At 36.6% G+C, this 17,472-nt stretch overlaps 1 protein-coding gene across 8 annotated transcripts in view; it reads right to left on the bottom strand.

Annotated features, from left to right (window-relative positions):
* LOC105040592 (probable sugar phosphate/phosphate translocator At1g06470) overlaps window positions 1-17,472 on the bottom strand; it is a 33,245-nt gene extending 15,773 nt beyond the window's left edge. For 3 of the 8 annotated variants that reach the window (XR_012140147.1, XM_073254602.1, XM_073254600.1), the window contains exons 1-9: window positions 16,600-17,472; window positions 16,331-16,500; window positions 13,926-14,011; window positions 13,736-13,785; window positions 10,352-10,419; window positions 7,338-7,438; window positions 7,165-7,177; window positions 6,675-6,859; window positions 6,427-6,485 (exon numbers count right to left, since the gene is read on the bottom strand). Coding sequence is in view for 5 of the 8 variants with exons in the window: in XM_073254602.1 (XP_073110703.1) it covers window positions 6,471-6,485; window positions 6,675-6,859; window positions 7,165-7,177; window positions 7,338-7,438; window positions 10,352-10,419; window positions 13,736-13,785; window positions 13,926-14,011; window positions 16,331-16,500; window positions 16,600-17,078 (1,167 nt within the window). In the remaining 3 variants the exon portion in view is untranslated. Of the gene's footprint in view, window positions 1-6,426; window positions 6,514-6,674; window positions 6,860-7,164; window positions 7,178-7,337; window positions 7,439-10,351; window positions 10,420-13,735; window positions 13,786-13,925; window positions 14,012-16,330; window positions 16,501-16,599 lie in introns of all 8 variants that reach the window. The other 5 variants (XR_831187.4, XR_831188.4, XM_010917182.4 and 2 more) reach the window with 2 other exon arrangements.

The raw sequence follows: 17,472 nt of genomic DNA, 5'->3' as shown, positions 1-17,472 counted from the left end.
GTTTGTTGGATGTACTTTAGAAGCCAATCTTGGCTGACACATACTTTTTTCTAAGACATATTTTGTACTTGTTAGGCAGTCTTAATAACCAATCATGTTTATGTGTCCATGATTTGTCCTAAAAATTAATAAAGATGATTTTGTATATTCTTAAGGTGTTGAGAATTTGAGACATACATCATTAGTGGTTAATTTCTAAATACTTCCGATCAAAGGATCGTCACAGAGGACAATGATCAATCAATTTGAGATCGGTGCATGGATCATCTTCCTTTACGACAGATGAGTCTCGAGTCTGCGGTGTAGAGATACTAGGTGAGAGTGCAGGTGGTTGTTAGAGAACAACTTGCACTGAGCTGACCAACACGAAAAATCACTTGGATGTCTACTCACTCGTCAGTAATTTTCTCGATGCTGCAGTGGTGTGACTGATTCTTTGACCTGCGGTGTGTCGGCTATGCGTAGCGAGGCTACATAGTTTGACTGCACGTTTCTTTGGTCCTTAGCCATATGGGTCCTTGCTGTGTATGTTGGCTATATAGGTTCAGGTTCACTGTTTGGAGTAGGATACACCTAGATGAAATCTATCGACCTTGATAGAAAAAGAGAAGTCCTATGCGATTCGTAAGACTGAGTTCAGAAAATCTTTAGCCAGAATAAGTATGAATACTGAAAAAAGATTTCTACGAGATTCACAAATGAACTCGAGTCGAGCCAATCTAGCATATGACTGATGATGGGGTTTGACGAGTTTTCCATGACCTCCATCAAGTCGGACTCGATAGAGGGACTGTATCACACGATAACTGCACCTAGGGATTCACTTTTCTTTTTGCTAGATTGCCACTACATGTTGCTAGACGTCACTAGTAGATCGTGAGAATCATTAAGATCGTTTTCGGATCAACGATCTTTGTTGAGGTGAGTTGGAATCGTTTCAGCCTATCAAAAAGAGTTTCAATGATACTGTGATGGAGATCACGGTATGTCTCACTACCAGACAATAAAATCTAAGGGATCAACACAAAATAAGCATGACCTGATCAATGGCTTGGATTATATTTGAATTATCAATTGAATTGATATTTTAAATTTTAAAAACTGCTAATTTGTAAGTATTACAGTTTTGGCAGCTGTTAATTGTTAGCGCAAGGACTTAATTGCAAGTGTTGTAATTTTTTTGGGCTGATTAAATTATGAATTAAGTCTTAATTAATTTAAATCAGATTTAATTTAATTAGACTTAATTTAATTTAGTATTAATTGAGTTCAATTATCCAAATTAGATTTGAATTTCAAACCTGATTGGATCAGGCTTAACAGTCTTTTCGAATTCGGCTCGTTTCGGACTCGATTTGAATCCATTGAGGCTCTATTTGAACCGGATGAACCATGACTCGGAGAGCCCAAGTTCCCTGGGACTCTTTCTCCAAAAATCATGCCAAAAGGAGAAGTGGGGCATTGTTTTTCTCATCCTTTTTTCTTCACGCGCGTGAAAGGAGAGGGGGCGCCAATAGTTGGCGGCCCGCCTTATCGAGAAGTCTTTTTCATCAAAGTTTTTTCTATTTGAATTTCATTCAAAATAGGATAGAAATCTCTCAGATTAGGGCATGAAAGTATTTTTTTGTGCGACAAAAAAATTAGAGAAAGAGGACGTGCGCTAATTATTGGCGTGAGACATCTCTCCTTCTTTCTTCCCTTATCTCAACGCATATCTATCCTTTGATTTGTTTTTGAATGCCTTGGATTAAAAGAGATGAGATCTCTTAGGCGTTAAGGAGTTGTGCGTGGGATTTGAGATGTGGTGTGACAAAAAATTAAAAGAGGACGCTTGAAGGGAGGTGGCGTGCATTAGATGCGAGAGGCTTCTTTCTTACATCTTCTCTCCTCCCCAACGCCTCTTCCTTCCTTCTCCACGTCCATGCCCAGATCTGATAGAGATCAAATCTAAGAGAGAAAAAGAGAGAGAAGAAGAGAAGAAGGGTTCTTCTTCTCTTCATGGTGATCTGGTTCAGATCCCGTCAGATCTATGCAAAAGAGTTCGCGCAGCAATCTGCTTCTTCAAGATCTGGAAGAAGAGATCAAGTTCTATGGATAAGGAGCGAGATCTGCAAGGTGCTAGCACACTAATGATCTCAGTGCTCCGATCAGGCGGCTCCGTGTGGATACCAGCAGAAATTAAAATCCGGGACATCCGCAAGATCCGAGGTATGAAGATTCGATTTTCGTTTTATTTTTCTAACAGTTTGTTTTTCTGTTTCAGATATCAGATCGTGGGTACATGTTCGTATCAAGATCTTTACTACGGTTTTCAGATCTAATCTAGTACGTGAATAAATTAAAATTATTTTAATTTATTTATTTCCACTGCGTAGATGTTTAGAAAAAATTTTGAACTACACGTACGAAATCGTAGCGTATTCTAACAGATACATGTAGAAGCATGGTTCAAAACTTCATCCATAACAAAAATATTTAGATTGATAATCTTCCAAACCTACTTCAATTACCCACTTGTTTCATCCAATATTTCTTTATAACTAATCAGTATACACAAACGCATTGCTGCTGTTAGAAAGCTTGAATTCTGACTGATAATTTTTGCTGATATGAATAATGATTAGACAAGCATTCTTAGTTACCATCTATAATTTCATTTCTTAGTGATTTTGTTTGCATTACAGTAAACTAATCTTTATACTTCACAGAATCAAGAATCAAAGTACTGCACTACCAGTATAGCATATCACAATCAAGATGAGTCAATATAATCTTAGACATCTGCCATGTGTATCGACATTATGAAGGCAAATCATGCAGCATCGGCATGTATCTATTTGGCGGGGTATAGATACCTAAAAATATGGATGAACATAAGGACCAGTTGCTTTCAGATTTCCATTGGTATTCACCCAAATAAGTAAACAGCAAAGCATCGGTTTGAGACCTAAGACCCCCTCAAAACAACAAGAACAAGGAAAAATATTCAATCCCTGATCCATACCAAGTTGACTATGTCATCCACAAATTCAAAGGAAAAGACATTAAATTTCCACCTTATGGAACAGGTTTATGCTTGCTTTTCCAGCAACTGTAGAACAATATTAAATAAAAGAATAATCATTAACCAAAAGGATATATTTGCTCTTCCAGTAATTTTAGAAAGATATTGAGTAAAAGCACACTCCTTGTCTTGACCCTCTGATCATCTGGATATAACCTCTAGGGAAGCATTAATAAGAAAAATGGTGGACATAAGTAGCATAAAACTTCTACACAGCGAATTCAGTACATCCAAGTATGTGATATAGGAAGGGCCAATTTAACTTGACGATTTCTCAATTTCTCCATGCTAATCTTAGAAATGATGCCTTGTCAGTTGTCACCAATGTCCTCCCTCTTGATTCCTCCAACAATCATTATATTCATTAAAATAAGTACCCCTTTAAAAATTTGTCTTCCTCTATCACGCACCCATAAATTTATGAAAACAAATATCAGTTACTTCTCTTTATCGTTGAGAAAGAATCTTGGACACTGTTTTGTAATTTTCAAGAATAATGAAATGGGACAGAATTCTGTAATTACCTTTTTCAAGGAAAGGTTTATATGGATGTTCACTATACTTAGCTTTTCCATCAATAGAACCTTCCAGTGAACTCATAATAGACAAGGAGAAGCACATTTTTAAGAGATGTTCAACATTTTGACAAATGCAAAATTGAATCCACTTCCCTTAATGATAAAGAGAAGTAAAGCCATAAAATGCAAGCATTGGACTATAAGGAGAATTCCAAATCATGAAGCAACGCACTAATTAAAATAAGAAAATCAACATCTCATTAATACTATGTTTTACCTCTCTTTCTTAGCAAACTGATGTTTCTATGGGCATTGTATTTCTGCCCTCCTCTTCTAAGTATGAAGTCCTTTCTTTGTCATTAGTGAAACTCTCCACAATTCAAAATCCCTAGACCTCTAATTTGCATGTAAAATTAATGAGCTCTTTCTTACCAATATGGCAATAGCTTTAAGTGAAATCCTATTTGGCTTCTAAATATGGCTCCTAACTCTTCCACTTTGAGTATCATGTTTTTAGAGCCATATCTCCTGTTCCAATTGCAAAATGGGAAAATATAACTCTTACCTCTAAGACTATTTAACTATCCATAGATAAACTAGGTAGTAGTTGGCTAATTGCATGATTTGCTTCTTAACCACTAGTTTTAGTTAAATATACAAGTGATCTAGCGGACATCAAATGGTTTGATGTGGGTTGAGAATGAAATAATGCATATTCAACCATATACAAATACTATTAAAGATTGGTCCTAGAAGAAAGTTATAGTCTGCAACACACATCTATATCAACTATTGTTATGCACTTGGAAACCCTTTTTTATGTACGTATATAAATTTAATTACCTTCAAAAAGGCACAATGGACCAAGGGTGGCATTAATTGATCCGACTCAAAAGCCTTACTCAGCCTTTTTAGTTATGGTTGGAATAATTTAGGACAAGGATGCACATCCTAGCGGAACGTCTCACGGGGCACCGAAACGGAGTACCATCCTATGTAGGGCTGGCAAAATATGACCCGACCCGCCAACCCGACCCGTGTTCGACCCGTCATAAACAAGTTTGGGTTTAGGCTAAACGGATTTGGATCATAAACAGGTTGACCCATTTAACCTTTTTAATAATTGGATCGGATATGGGTTTTAGATAATTGACCCATTTAACCTGTTTAACCCGTTTAATATTCAGGTCGTGTTGAGTCATATAACCATTTAACCTGTTTAACCTATTTAACCTATTTCTGACCCATTTAATCCGACCTGTTTAACTTGTTTAACTCATTTAAGATCCGTTTAACCTGTTTCTGATCCATTTAACTCGATCTGTCTAACTTGTTTAACCCGTTTAACCTAATTTGACCGATTTAATAAATGGATTAAACAGGTCGAGTCGGGTTACCTATTTAATAAACAGGTCAGGTTTAGGTTTGAATTTTTGATCCGTTTAATAAATAGATCGGATTTGGGTTGACTATTTTCTAACCCAACCCATTTATGACCGATCCGACCCGATTGCCACCCCTAATCTCATATGTCGGAACAGGCCGTCCCAGCATCCCAATCAGAACATCTTAGGACATCCTCTGTCCCCAGTGTCAAGATGGAATGGGACGACGGCACTCCCGTTCCATGTAAATACCGGAACAGTCCTATCCCATGAGATTTTAAACCTTCATTTAGGATGGGTTATCCTGATCTTGGTAACAAGTTTTTGAGTAGTTGGTCTTCTTCTTAATGCTAGTTGTTTGAAATGTGAATCATATTGGAAATTAACCAATAAGAACTATAATGATCAGATTTGATAGATTAGATTAGGTCTATTAGGGATTGAATATTGCCAAATGAATGATGCAAAATGACCCATAAGTGGGTATGGGTTGACAGTTCTTGAACTAATGTCAGGTCAGGTCACATATCAATCAAGGTTTTGTATGTTGTTATTGTCCTTACTTGACCCCAACCCAGAATGAGCCACCCTAACGCATTACCACCACTACATTGGATTACCATAAAGAATTTTTCTGGTAGTCCTGAACTCTTTATTGATTTCAAAAGATTTCTTGAAGGAGAACCTACATATTGCCCTGTGTATCTTTCTATTGCTCTTTTCCTTCTCATGGTGGTGATTGAAACTGAAACAAAGCAAATTACCTACCACTAGAAATCTCTAGCATCAACATATCTATATATATTAGATTAGTAAATAAGAGAGAGAGAGAGAGAGAGATGATAGAATAAGATTAAGACTGTTTGGTTGCCAGAAAAATGAAATAAAAGAAAAGCAAATAACCGAAAGCATGGTCTGATGTACCGTACCGTAGCGGTATGCTGTCTCATATTGTACCGACACTCAATATGCTATCTCGTACTATATCCAACCACATTCTGACACTATAATAAGATGGCACTAGTGTGGGGTCCGATATCGAGATGGCAAATCATAACCGAACAAAAATAAAAGGGGAGTTTTCTCATGTTTGACTGAACAAAAACATTTCAGACAATTGTTAAGAGAGTCATGAGTAAGATAGTTAATTCATCTTTAGCCACTTATCTGTTTGTTATTTTGTAACAAAATAGCTCCCTTTTGGAGAAGAAAAAAACTACAAGGCTGGTTAGAGAAAACTTTTGCCTATTATTTTCTCTTTATTTTTTTATCCCTATATTTTTTTTTTTTAGGACCAAATGTGAAAAAGGTATTCTTATCTAACCAATTTGCTTTTCATTTTTACTTTCTTGGCAACCAAACAAAGCCTAAAAAAATATCACACCAATTATATAAACATACTAAGACAACTTAGTTTATTTCACCAATTATAAGTAGAATTTGCATTGCTGTTTCATACCACGATAGTGACGGCTTCCTTTACAACGCCAGCTATTGTTACAGTTACCGCACTAGTTGCTGAAATGAGAATATATTCAGTTAAAACCTGCAATTAGAAGAACATGGCAATTGCTTTGTTTAAGTGCATGACAATTCCACAGGATAATAAGCAGCTAATTTGTTGAAAACCTCAACGAAAATAATGCTGGATATCATCAAGCTTTTGGGATAATGGATATATCAATGGAGCAAATATGCAACTCTCACCATAAAAAAGGCCAAAGATCCTCCAATAAGCATTAATATGCAACTCCGAACTATGTGCCATGGACTATCAAAATAGGCATTCGTCTGAAAATCATGCCAAGGATCCATTACAAGGGAGAGGATTAAAGTTGCTACTGCCATCATAGGAGTAACATAACTCATCAGGGTAATTGGATTCTTTAGACCTGCATGACACCAAAATAAATTAATATGATCTTAAGAATCTTATACATTAAAAAGGAAAGCTCTGTCAAAGTTTTAATTTTTAATGCACAAACTACTTTATGGCACTGGCCCTTATTTGAGTGCAACAAATGAATGATTTGATTTTACAAACACCCCTATCTGATAGGCAAATGTTACAGGAATTTTACGGAAGTACTTCAAGACAGTCAAGCAGACATCTATGTGCCTGCACAACTTATAGCACTCCAATAATTTTATTGTAGTTGTATGAGGAAATTAAGAGGAGGAAGGATAAGTTGCTTACCATAAGCCTCTTTCTTCATACCAAGTTCAAAGGTCATATACAAAGAAAAAAGGCATTGATATTAGAAATGAGGAGAAAAGCAAACAAAGATTACACAACTAAAGCAACATGCAAATTTATTTTGATTGCAAGCTGAAAACAGGAATTAATAGCCAGGGAATTAACAGCCATACCTGCAAAAGAAGTTGAGTCATGCACCAGCGAAAACCCGACATAACAGCAGCAAGCATAACAAAAACAAATCCCCAAAATTCAAATTCCGTTTCCTTAGCAACTGACAGAATTTGTGTTAGTCTACAATATTGTACAAGAGCAGCTGCTATTAGAGATTTTAAGCTTGACATCACATCATTTACCTGCAGTTGTGTAGTGAAATAGAATCAGCAACTGACAATTTCAGATAGCAAAGTTACTAGAATTGAAGCAAGGAAAAAGAGACAAAGCATGACATAAATTCAAGTTACAGATGTTCTGCACTGCATAAAATGAGCAAAGCTACAGTTATCAAAGAATTTTATTAAAGACAATAGCTAGATAACTCAGATGCTGAACATCTTGTAGATGGATTAGTATTGATAAGAATATGCTTGAATTACAAGAAAACAATCATTCAAAATTTCACATATTTTGATGTTTCCGAACCTTTTTTTTTTTTTGAACTCTATGATGATCTTGGAAATCAGATTAGCATTCCATCTCTAGTTTCAGAACGTTACTTATCATCCACATGGTCAAAACTTGTCAGACAGCTCAGAATAGTATAAACAATTAAGCTTCTGCTATAGACATTATATTCAACATTATTTGATTTTTTTTTTTTTTAGTGTTTGGTTAGATTATGTTTCATTTCAGGGCTCTATAGCGTATAATTTGTCTTGAAACAAAAGAAAATCTTGATATCACTTCTCACACCTTCATCTATATTATTATCAAAGAAAATAAGTCCTGAAAGGTTTCAGATAGTTGCATGAGATCAAATAGCATTACAAGTATGGTATGTTTCTATTTCTACTGACTAATCTTCTACATTAGCTAACAAGCATCTTTTCAACAAAATTGCCTTTGATGGGTATTCCACACCAATTTTTAGAAGGTCGGTATCAAGATGAGACCAGTCATAAAGGGTTCAAACTCTAGATGTCATACATCATAACAAGTCCTTCGATTTTAAATTTTCATGCATTAATACATATATAAAGCCAAACCCTGTTTGTATGGGCAAACACTTGTAAGATGGGGTAGAAGGAAAAAAAGCTCTTTGCAAATCTCTATGCAACAATTTCCTGAATGTTATTTATAATCTCAACTTTTCTAAGAAGTCTTAGTCCAGGATGATGTACTGATGTAGATTCTCAGACAAAAGGTTCTTTTATTTGCCAAGTTCATCAGCTTTCCTGACAACAAAATGAGTTCAAAGAAAAAAAAATCCAAAATTACCCAATTTTCATGCCTACAGATCGAGGATTTGGATGATTTATTTTCTTTCAACAATATATGTTTAGGTATGTGGTGGTAAATATAATATAGAGGCAAAATTCCTGACATTAAAACAATCTTAAAATTCCTTATGGAAATATAAGTAAAGAAGAGGTGAAAGGCCAAGTTGAGACCTTTGAAAGAAAGGGGAGAAAATTGAGCATTGACACATAGCAACATTAATGTGGCAAGCTTCTTGTATTGTGGTTTTTATCTTAAAGCACATGGGATGCAACTGGAATTGGAGTCCTTTTTCCCCTCATCTTTGGATATTGGTAAAATTTTCAATGTTTGAAAAGGTAGCCTTAACAATGACTTGGATTCTGACTTGAGATTTGAGAACTTTTCTATCCATCTTTGTGGGAAAAAAGATAAGAATTGTTTGATATCACTTCATAGGTCAAATCAATTTCTTGGTAAGCTTTTTAACTGGGACAGAGAGAATTCTTCCGCTATATGGACCACTCTTGCTGATGTGGGATTTAGAAAAGCCCTTGTTGACCAGAAATTGACACATGACAAAGTAACAGGATTGAGCTCCATGAGGAGACGTGATGGGATGCTAGATGTTAAGTAGCTGTTAGGTTCAGGTGGGAGCTTTGATATTTAATGCAGAATTTGGCTATATGGTAGGCCCACCAACAGGATCTCATCATGGAGACTGTGTTTTTTATGTTTGCCTAGTTGCCTAAAAATACAATAGCGATATAACATTATTTATTAAATCAGGATGGAAGCACTAGGATGTTGGTGAGCATGAAGGAGGTCTTGAAACAATGGTTTCGACTTTCAAGTGTCGGCCATGTTAGTCTGGTGCCTGTCAGGCACATACACACCAGGCTTGTATTGGAACATGGCATGGCTCAGCATAACACTTATTTTACCCTTTTCTTATAAATATTTTTAATTAAAAAGGATTCCCCTTTTTCTGTTTCAAGACACCAGCGGACATGGATCAGACCAGCATGGCAGGCATTGCACTGCACAGAGCCACAGACCATAGTGACTGGCGAGTGGCACAGCAACCAGCACCCAAATTCAAAACCTTGTTTGAAACAATTACAGCATCTTTCGTAGGCATTCTTGCCAACAAATATGAAACATCTAACAATGGTCACATGTTTGTAACTTCATAAATTCCAGTCATGGATAGTTGCCAACACCCAAATTCAGACAGTTTGCATGGATTCTTCAGTCATTCTACCATATTAACCTTTTGATCAATATCAATTTTTTTAAGAAAGCTTCTTAAACATGCTCTCTTGTCATGCTTTAAAGCTACAAACAAGACTGCCTGGAAGCTTATAGGCAGGTGGGTGTATATAAACCAGCTGCGCCCCTAGTTAGACACCTTATTTGCATTATATTTCTTTGTCCATATAAACTTCATGACATAAATAATGAGATCTCAATTGCAAAACCAATGGAGAATGTCAGCAAGATGACCAATGACTAAGTGATCATATATGTAAATAAAGATTCAACATATGGCTTTCATTGTTTGCATCATACGAAAATATAGGAAAAGGAAAAAAAAAAAACATGAATTCATCAGCATCTGAATCCTCAGTATTGACAACATTTATGATTTTAACTACCTTCAAATATGTCAATTCTTCTCATCCCTCTATGTTAGAAATAAGATCTATACAAGTTATTCTTGATAGACACATCACAAACTGCAGCACTTGGTTGCAATTAATAAATATACCTGTTAATAGAACTCCAAAGGAAATGATGAATATAATGCCTAGAAGCTTGATACTGGGATTTTCCAACCTTTGAAAAGAAATTATTAAGAGTGACATCAAACATGAGTACTTAAAACAGAACAAGGAAGAATAAAAGAAAGAAAATATGAATGATACCATGAACCTTGCATCTAAAGACATGTTATCAGGTTAGGTATCCGCTAAGTGTTTATCATTTTATGTATGAGTAGAAAAAACAATTATGTTGATTCACCATAATATAATAAATACACAGAAACATTAAAATATATTGAACAAAGGGCATTAACTGCAGGGGTGAAGAACATTGTATATGTTCAAAGTTATGAAGACAAAAAGAGCCCAATGGTTACATATCTCAAGAACAATAGTACAGAATATAGTGGAAGAAGAAGGACAGAACTAAGGATGCTATACATGGTGATTTTTTTACTTGCTTTCTGTCTTGGCCAATGCTTAATCAATAAATGACTCAATTTATAGGGATAGCAGATCGATCAAAGTTGTTGCCAGTCACCCGTTTGAGATCAAGGACCTTTTTACTAACTACAGCCTGTGAACATTGTTACTGTCATTGCTGAAGCCAGCAAGCCATCTAGGATGTAAAAAGAGTGAAAATTTGCTGAGCTTTCAAATAGGGGAGTGGCACTTAGCCTCCACAAAATTCCCTTCTATGCAGTTTGAAATAAGCCTCCATATAGTCATACCAAAACTCCACTTTACAAGGAATAATTCGCAAACAAAGAGTGGATGAAAACAAAACTATATAGAACCAGTGTCCACTAAAGCAGTCTCTTGCTTGCAGTCGCACGCCTAAAAAGCAAGGAGTGCATGAATATACTCCTCAAGAAACTTGTTCTTGCAGGCATAAAAAATCCAGAAAATACTCCCACACAGCCACGCTTGTAAAAAAATTGAGGAACTTAGAAGAATCAAATCAATAATATAACAAAATTTACATCACCTGAATAACAGAGAGAAGGGAAAACAATGATCAAGATCTGTAAATTGACTACCATTTATTTTTGTATGCTCACCCCTCTGGCACTTATGGCCAACTCTGTTCATGAGGTGTACACAGGCCAGTTGGTTTTTATCACCCATACATGCCATGAACAAGACCCACATTAACTTTGCGTGGGTTTCTGGGTTCCATGTGTCACACAAGCAGGACTACAAAGGGATGTAGAGGGTGCAGTGTACACCACATATAAATAAGAGAAACCTACGTGTTCTTGTAGGTTTAGCACTCTCGTACTTGTCATTGGACGCCCGTGGCTAAGAGAACACATTGGAACTTCAGTGTATTGTTATCTCCCAATAATCCAGTACCGAAGCATACAGCATTGGCACTGAATGATAATAATCATGATGACTGGGATAACATGATGCTCGAACTGTACTATCATTCACTTTACCTGCTTATCATTTAGCTTATGCAACATACTCCACAATGGCAAATATAAGCAGAAAAGCACCATGATATAATTCATATACATTTCACCCTTCCTATAGTTATCCTGCTTCCACCCAAAAACCAATAAAAGTTTTTATTCTTATTCGTTAATACAATTTAAAGCCAAACTGAAGTCCTGAACATTACACAACAAACAATAGGTGCATGGGTAGCATAATTTTTTACCTTTTCATAGAGTTGTCTCTTGACTATAATCACTCTAAACACATGTGGACCTCCAAAATGTATGCATGTCTTTTTGTACCTAAATTTGCTCAATACATTTGGAAATTAACTCAAGCAATGCAAACAAACATATTTATTCTTTTTCCTATATGAGTATAGAAAGTCCTTTTGTGCTTCATTTGATATCAGGCTCGCAATTTGCTTTGCAAAAATGGATATCAAATTTCTTCTACAAAACCTTGTTTCTTTCCTCCTCATCTAGAATGTTTCTTATAGGAATCTGGCAAGGTTGCTCCCCACTTATACGAGCTAAAATTTTCCAAACAACAAGGTTGTTCTTTACTACCCACCAACTGGCCTTCTAGGTCTCATCGCATGGACATCTTATACCCAGCATTGGGTTAAATTTTGGGACCATGTGTAAAACAATTCAGGAAAGTTGCAACCAAGACAAATCAACTTTAAAAGTTCAAGCTCTGATCCATAACCTCTTCCCATGTAGATGGAAGGCTCACTAGTTAAGACATCTTAACAAGCAAAGCTTAATGAAGCATTTGCTGGGTGTATCATCCTTTTCACCATGTATCCTTGATAATCAAATATTTTCAAGAGATTCATCACTTAAAAGAGTTTTTTTTTTTTTAGGTTCAAATTTTTCCCTCATTTTTCCTCCTATTTAAGTATAACCGAACACCATTAATGGAAAGGGACTTCAACTTTCAGCCTATCCACCCATAGTGAAATATCAAGCTCCATTGTAGCTTAAATGAATGAAGGTTAATATGGGACTAGAGCATATCAAAATCTCTCATAGAATGGGATCCTCCCCTATTCGGTGATACCCTTGCCTTTGTTTATCATCATTGCACATATGCCAAACAAAAGTTTTTCTAAAGTCCAAACATCTTTCTCTACTTTTATCACAAAAAAGTTTCTCAATGTCCTTTCCCTTACTAGGACTTATGCACCCTCCAACAATCAAACTCCTTTGCCTAAGCCTTTGCCAATATGAGGTCAAAGACAACTTGGGTCTGTACCAAAAAATTGACTACAAATCTCTGCACTTTTCTTGATCACTTCTACAGTTTCCCCTCAATCATCTTAGCCATTCCAAGTTGACAACTACAACACTTCCACTAGGTTCTAACATGCGGCATGCCTTTAATCTAGATTCTAGAATGCATTTCAGTCATGCAAATTTCCTATTATAGCAACATTAATCCTATTCGCAATCAAGTGCAATAAAATCAAACTTAGAATGAGTTGTTTGTTTGGATAAAGATATTTACATTCTTAGATACCAACTTAACCAGTGAAAATTTTTACTTTAACTTGCAGTGGATAGAAGAAGCTACATTCCACGTAGTGAGAGAACAGCTGTTACCATTTCAGCTTAAGGCCCAGCAATTAAAATCTACAGGATTATTCAAATTCATCTTGGCTGATAAATAAAATAGCCTAAACTCCATTGCCAAATTAGATCAAACTCTGAACAACGGAAGGGGATAAATGGCACTGTTGAACTACAAAAATTAAATATAGGTGCCCTCTGATCAAGCTTTAAGTGTTCAAGAAGACAAGAAAATCAGTGCCAAAGTCTTAAGATGATTTAATGAAGCCATGTACTTACGATAATAGAAAATAAAGGAATTTTATTGCAATTACTCTATCTAGAAATGTAGGTCAATTATAACTAAGATGAACCAAGTACACCAAAACTCACCTAAATGCAAAAGCAAATAGAAGAAGGAAAATTGGAGAGCCAGATTTGCACTGCATAAGATGGTCAAAGGCACAACATCAATAAGAAGTTGAAAATAAATAAACCTTGTTAGTAACACAGCTGAGGTTTTTTTTTTTTTTTTTAAAAAAAAGAAAAGGTAACTTCTTTTATGAATGAGCAAGAAACAGACCATCGTAGCAAATGTAACAGATATGAAAACAAGAGAAGCATTGCTCAGGTTTATATCCAGTGCAGTCCCAATAGCTGTTGGCACAACTGCAAAAAGTGAAGTCCAACTGTAACATGAGAATTAGAAAGTTCTGAACAAAATGTGCCTGCTTAGATCTACAAGGCCAAAATGGAAAAGATTGTTAGAAAAATTATTTGTCAGTGCAAAATCCTTGGGCCATCAAACTTAAGCTGACCGATGAGAAATTGACATAAAGGAATTTATGTCTACAACACATGCCACAATTAATAGATATGGCAAGTGACAACCTGTTAAAGTTTTTTTTTTCTTTTTTTCTTTCTTTCTTCTTGTCTTTTTTTTTTTGCAGTCACTGCCCAAACTTCTATAGTGTTTAACAACATACATAGAGAATTCCCACATGATAAGTAAGCAGAATAGCTTATCACTTAGACATGTGAAGCATATTGGAGACTGGAGCAACATCCCAAGAAAAAAACAAAAGAAAAGGAAAGAAAGAAAATAAAAGAACATGTCATTTAGAAGCCTTGTAAGTTCCATGCTTCTAACACGGCAAAAAAAAAGGGAAGAAGAAAGCAATGGAACACAGACTAGGAGGAAGATTCTCGGGTACACCAACCAGTTGACATTCTCACTACTCTACAGCTGTCCATGCATATAACACCCACATGCCACAAGAAAGACTTGCAACATAGACACATGATGAAAAAGGAACTGGGTTACAAATGACTGCATCGAACAGATTTAACTAATAAGAAGCCAGCCAAGATGGTTCACATGCATTGAAGATCCAAGAAAGCGCTTACGAGTAGAACCACGCAGATTTGTGTCAAGAGGTAAGATGATGGAGAATGGACTGATGATGCGACAAAAAACATGAAAAATTGATGATGCATCAGCATGCCCCATATGATTAACCATACCAGTATTTGTATGAAAGACTAACTTTATGTATCCTTATGTCTGTAATCACACCTTCGGATTATGCATCATGTCATTAGCAGGGTATATTTCTGGGTATTGCCATACATATATGCAAAGACTCTCCATAGGTACATAGGCAATGTAAGTCCTCCTTTTTGCTTCTTATGCTACCTTTCTATTCTCAAAGTATTGGAGATCTGATCCAAAAGTGCTTAGAACATGAAGAAAGATGAACAGAAGCACGACAAAGAATGTGAAACAAAACAAAACAACATCGAAGTCCATAATGCTCCTTGTTCAAATACTTCTTATGGTATTCATTTTCTACAACCATGAACCCCCTTATATTCAAGTATTTCTTCTTTGCTCAATCTCCATCCTTGTCTAACTCCAGTATCTACTGTTATCAATTCCCCCCATAAATGGAAATTTTCATCGCAAAAACATGTTTAGTTACATCTTATGGTGTTTTCACTTCTATTATGGCATAAATTAGCATCCTCAATTTCAAAATCTAAATTCTTTACATTTGTATGGTCCATCATCAAACTCAAGGTTCAAAATTATGATTCCATAATTCCACTCTTTCATACTCTACTAACTACTAAGTGCATATTTGGTTGGGAGGAGTTAGGCTCTGGAATGAAAATGGGAATGAATAACTCCAATTCTAACCATTTAGTTAAGGGTAATCCCATACCCATTCTGATTCAAGGGAGAATAGAAATGCCCCAATCCCCCAAAATCCAATCCCAACTCTCCCCTAGTATTCAAGTCCCATTCCGATTTCAATTCTGATTCTAATCATGAATCGAAGATGTCCGGGAATGTGGCCATTCCGATTCCTATTTCAATTCATTCTGATTCCAATCGCAAACCAAACATACTCTAAGATCTTTTTTTCAGTTTAATGTTACTTGTGCTTTGGAACCATCTTTGATACCCAAGAGAATATAGTATTATATATAAGAAGATTAAGTGAACAACAAACTATATGTTTAAGCTAAATACTCTATCTTATGAAATGGTTCTTCGCAAGGATTTTCCAGACTCTAACAAGGGATTATAACAAGGAGACCTGACCCTCATCTACTGGTCATTTTCATTTTTCAGTAAACAGTCCAGAGCACTTAAAGTTGGGTTGGTGGTGTCCTTGAATGCTAATGATGCTTAAGCATTTATTTGTTGTATGCAATTAGAGCACTTAAAGTTGGTTTGTTAGTGTTCTTGAATGCTAATGAAGCTAAAGCATTTATTTGTTGTATGCAATTCGATAAGCACGGGAATACTTAGTGAGATGTTATACTTTCGTCAAACTCAAGTTAACCTTCCAGACATTATTATTTATTATCAGGTATTATTGAAATCTAAATATAGAATTCAAATTCCTAATGGCTACGCATTGTATCCATGTTTTTTCCAGTCCAATAAAGATGTAAACAGTTAGCAAGACCACTCATTACCTTTGATGAAGTAATCCCTCCATGTCATTGGTAAATTGCTATCAGAACCACGAGACTGGAAGTACATTATAATCTTGGACAAAACAGCTTGTAACGTGAAGTGGAAGGTATTCATCAACAACGGAGCTGGAAATTTTCCTAATTTATCCCCTAAAAGATTCTTGTTATATCTAGATCAAGAAAGAAAGAAAGAAAGAAAAATCATCCATGAAAGCAAAAGAACGTAATAGAGATAGAACCAAGACAACTAGAAAGAAATAGGCACTCACAATGTCAAACAAGTGCTGAAAGTATACCAAATCAGGATATAAAACAACGTCTTGAGCACCATAACAGCAGTAATGGAGCTCTGGGCGGACTGTTCCAATAATTCCAGCTTTGTCATCGATTCGCTGGTGTGCAATCCGTTCTCCACGTCAAAAGAAGCGAACTTCTTCCCATTCACATTCCCCTGGCTCCTCTGGCGGAAGTAGCTCGATCTCTGCCTCTCCGGCTCCGGTGTCCCTCTCGGCGTTCCCTCTTCTTGAAGCAACGGCAGCTCAAAATTTTCGGATCCTTCCGCCGAGCTGCTGCTGCCAAGAGATCCCTCAGGCGAGCGGCTCAACCGCTCGATCCCGTCCTCATCGCGCCAATTGGAGAACGATGGATCCTTATGGATCGGAGACTTGGGCTTCTCGTCCGCGGCCTCGTCCGGCTTCCTCTCCGCTGCTTCTTCTCCCTTCTCCGCCTCCACGTCGCCCTCTCCCATCTCTTCTTCCTCCTCCTCGGTTCTTGGTCTCAGATCATCCCTTCTTGGATTGGATTCCGGTGGAATCAATTGAAGAAAAAGGACGGACTCAAGAACCAATCCAGGACGGTTCTTGATCCCGAACAATTGCAATAAGATCCAAGAAATCGATCAGCTCGCAAGATCATTATCTCTGGTCGGATCCATCGATCTTGGAAGAGAGGGGAGGAAGTTAGGGGGAAGGGAGGGAATCAGCGAAGTATCAGGTGAGCGGGTCTTGGCGTAACGTCGTTGTTTTAGTTTCCGAGTCGCCGTCGCGGGCAGTGGAAGAAAACGGAGAGATCTGCCGAGTGTTCAAACGCAGAGTAACCATATGACCTCCTCCGACCCGAAATTTTCTGCGATTGCCCTTCGT

This window comes from Elaeis guineensis, chromosome 3, assembly GCF_000442705.2.
Source record: "Elaeis guineensis isolate ETL-2024a chromosome 3, EG11, whole genome shotgun sequence".
Lineage (NCBI taxonomy): Eukaryota > Viridiplantae > Streptophyta > Magnoliopsida > Arecales > Arecaceae > Elaeis > Elaeis guineensis.
This window is presented reverse-complemented; position numbering and strand designations above follow the sequence as displayed.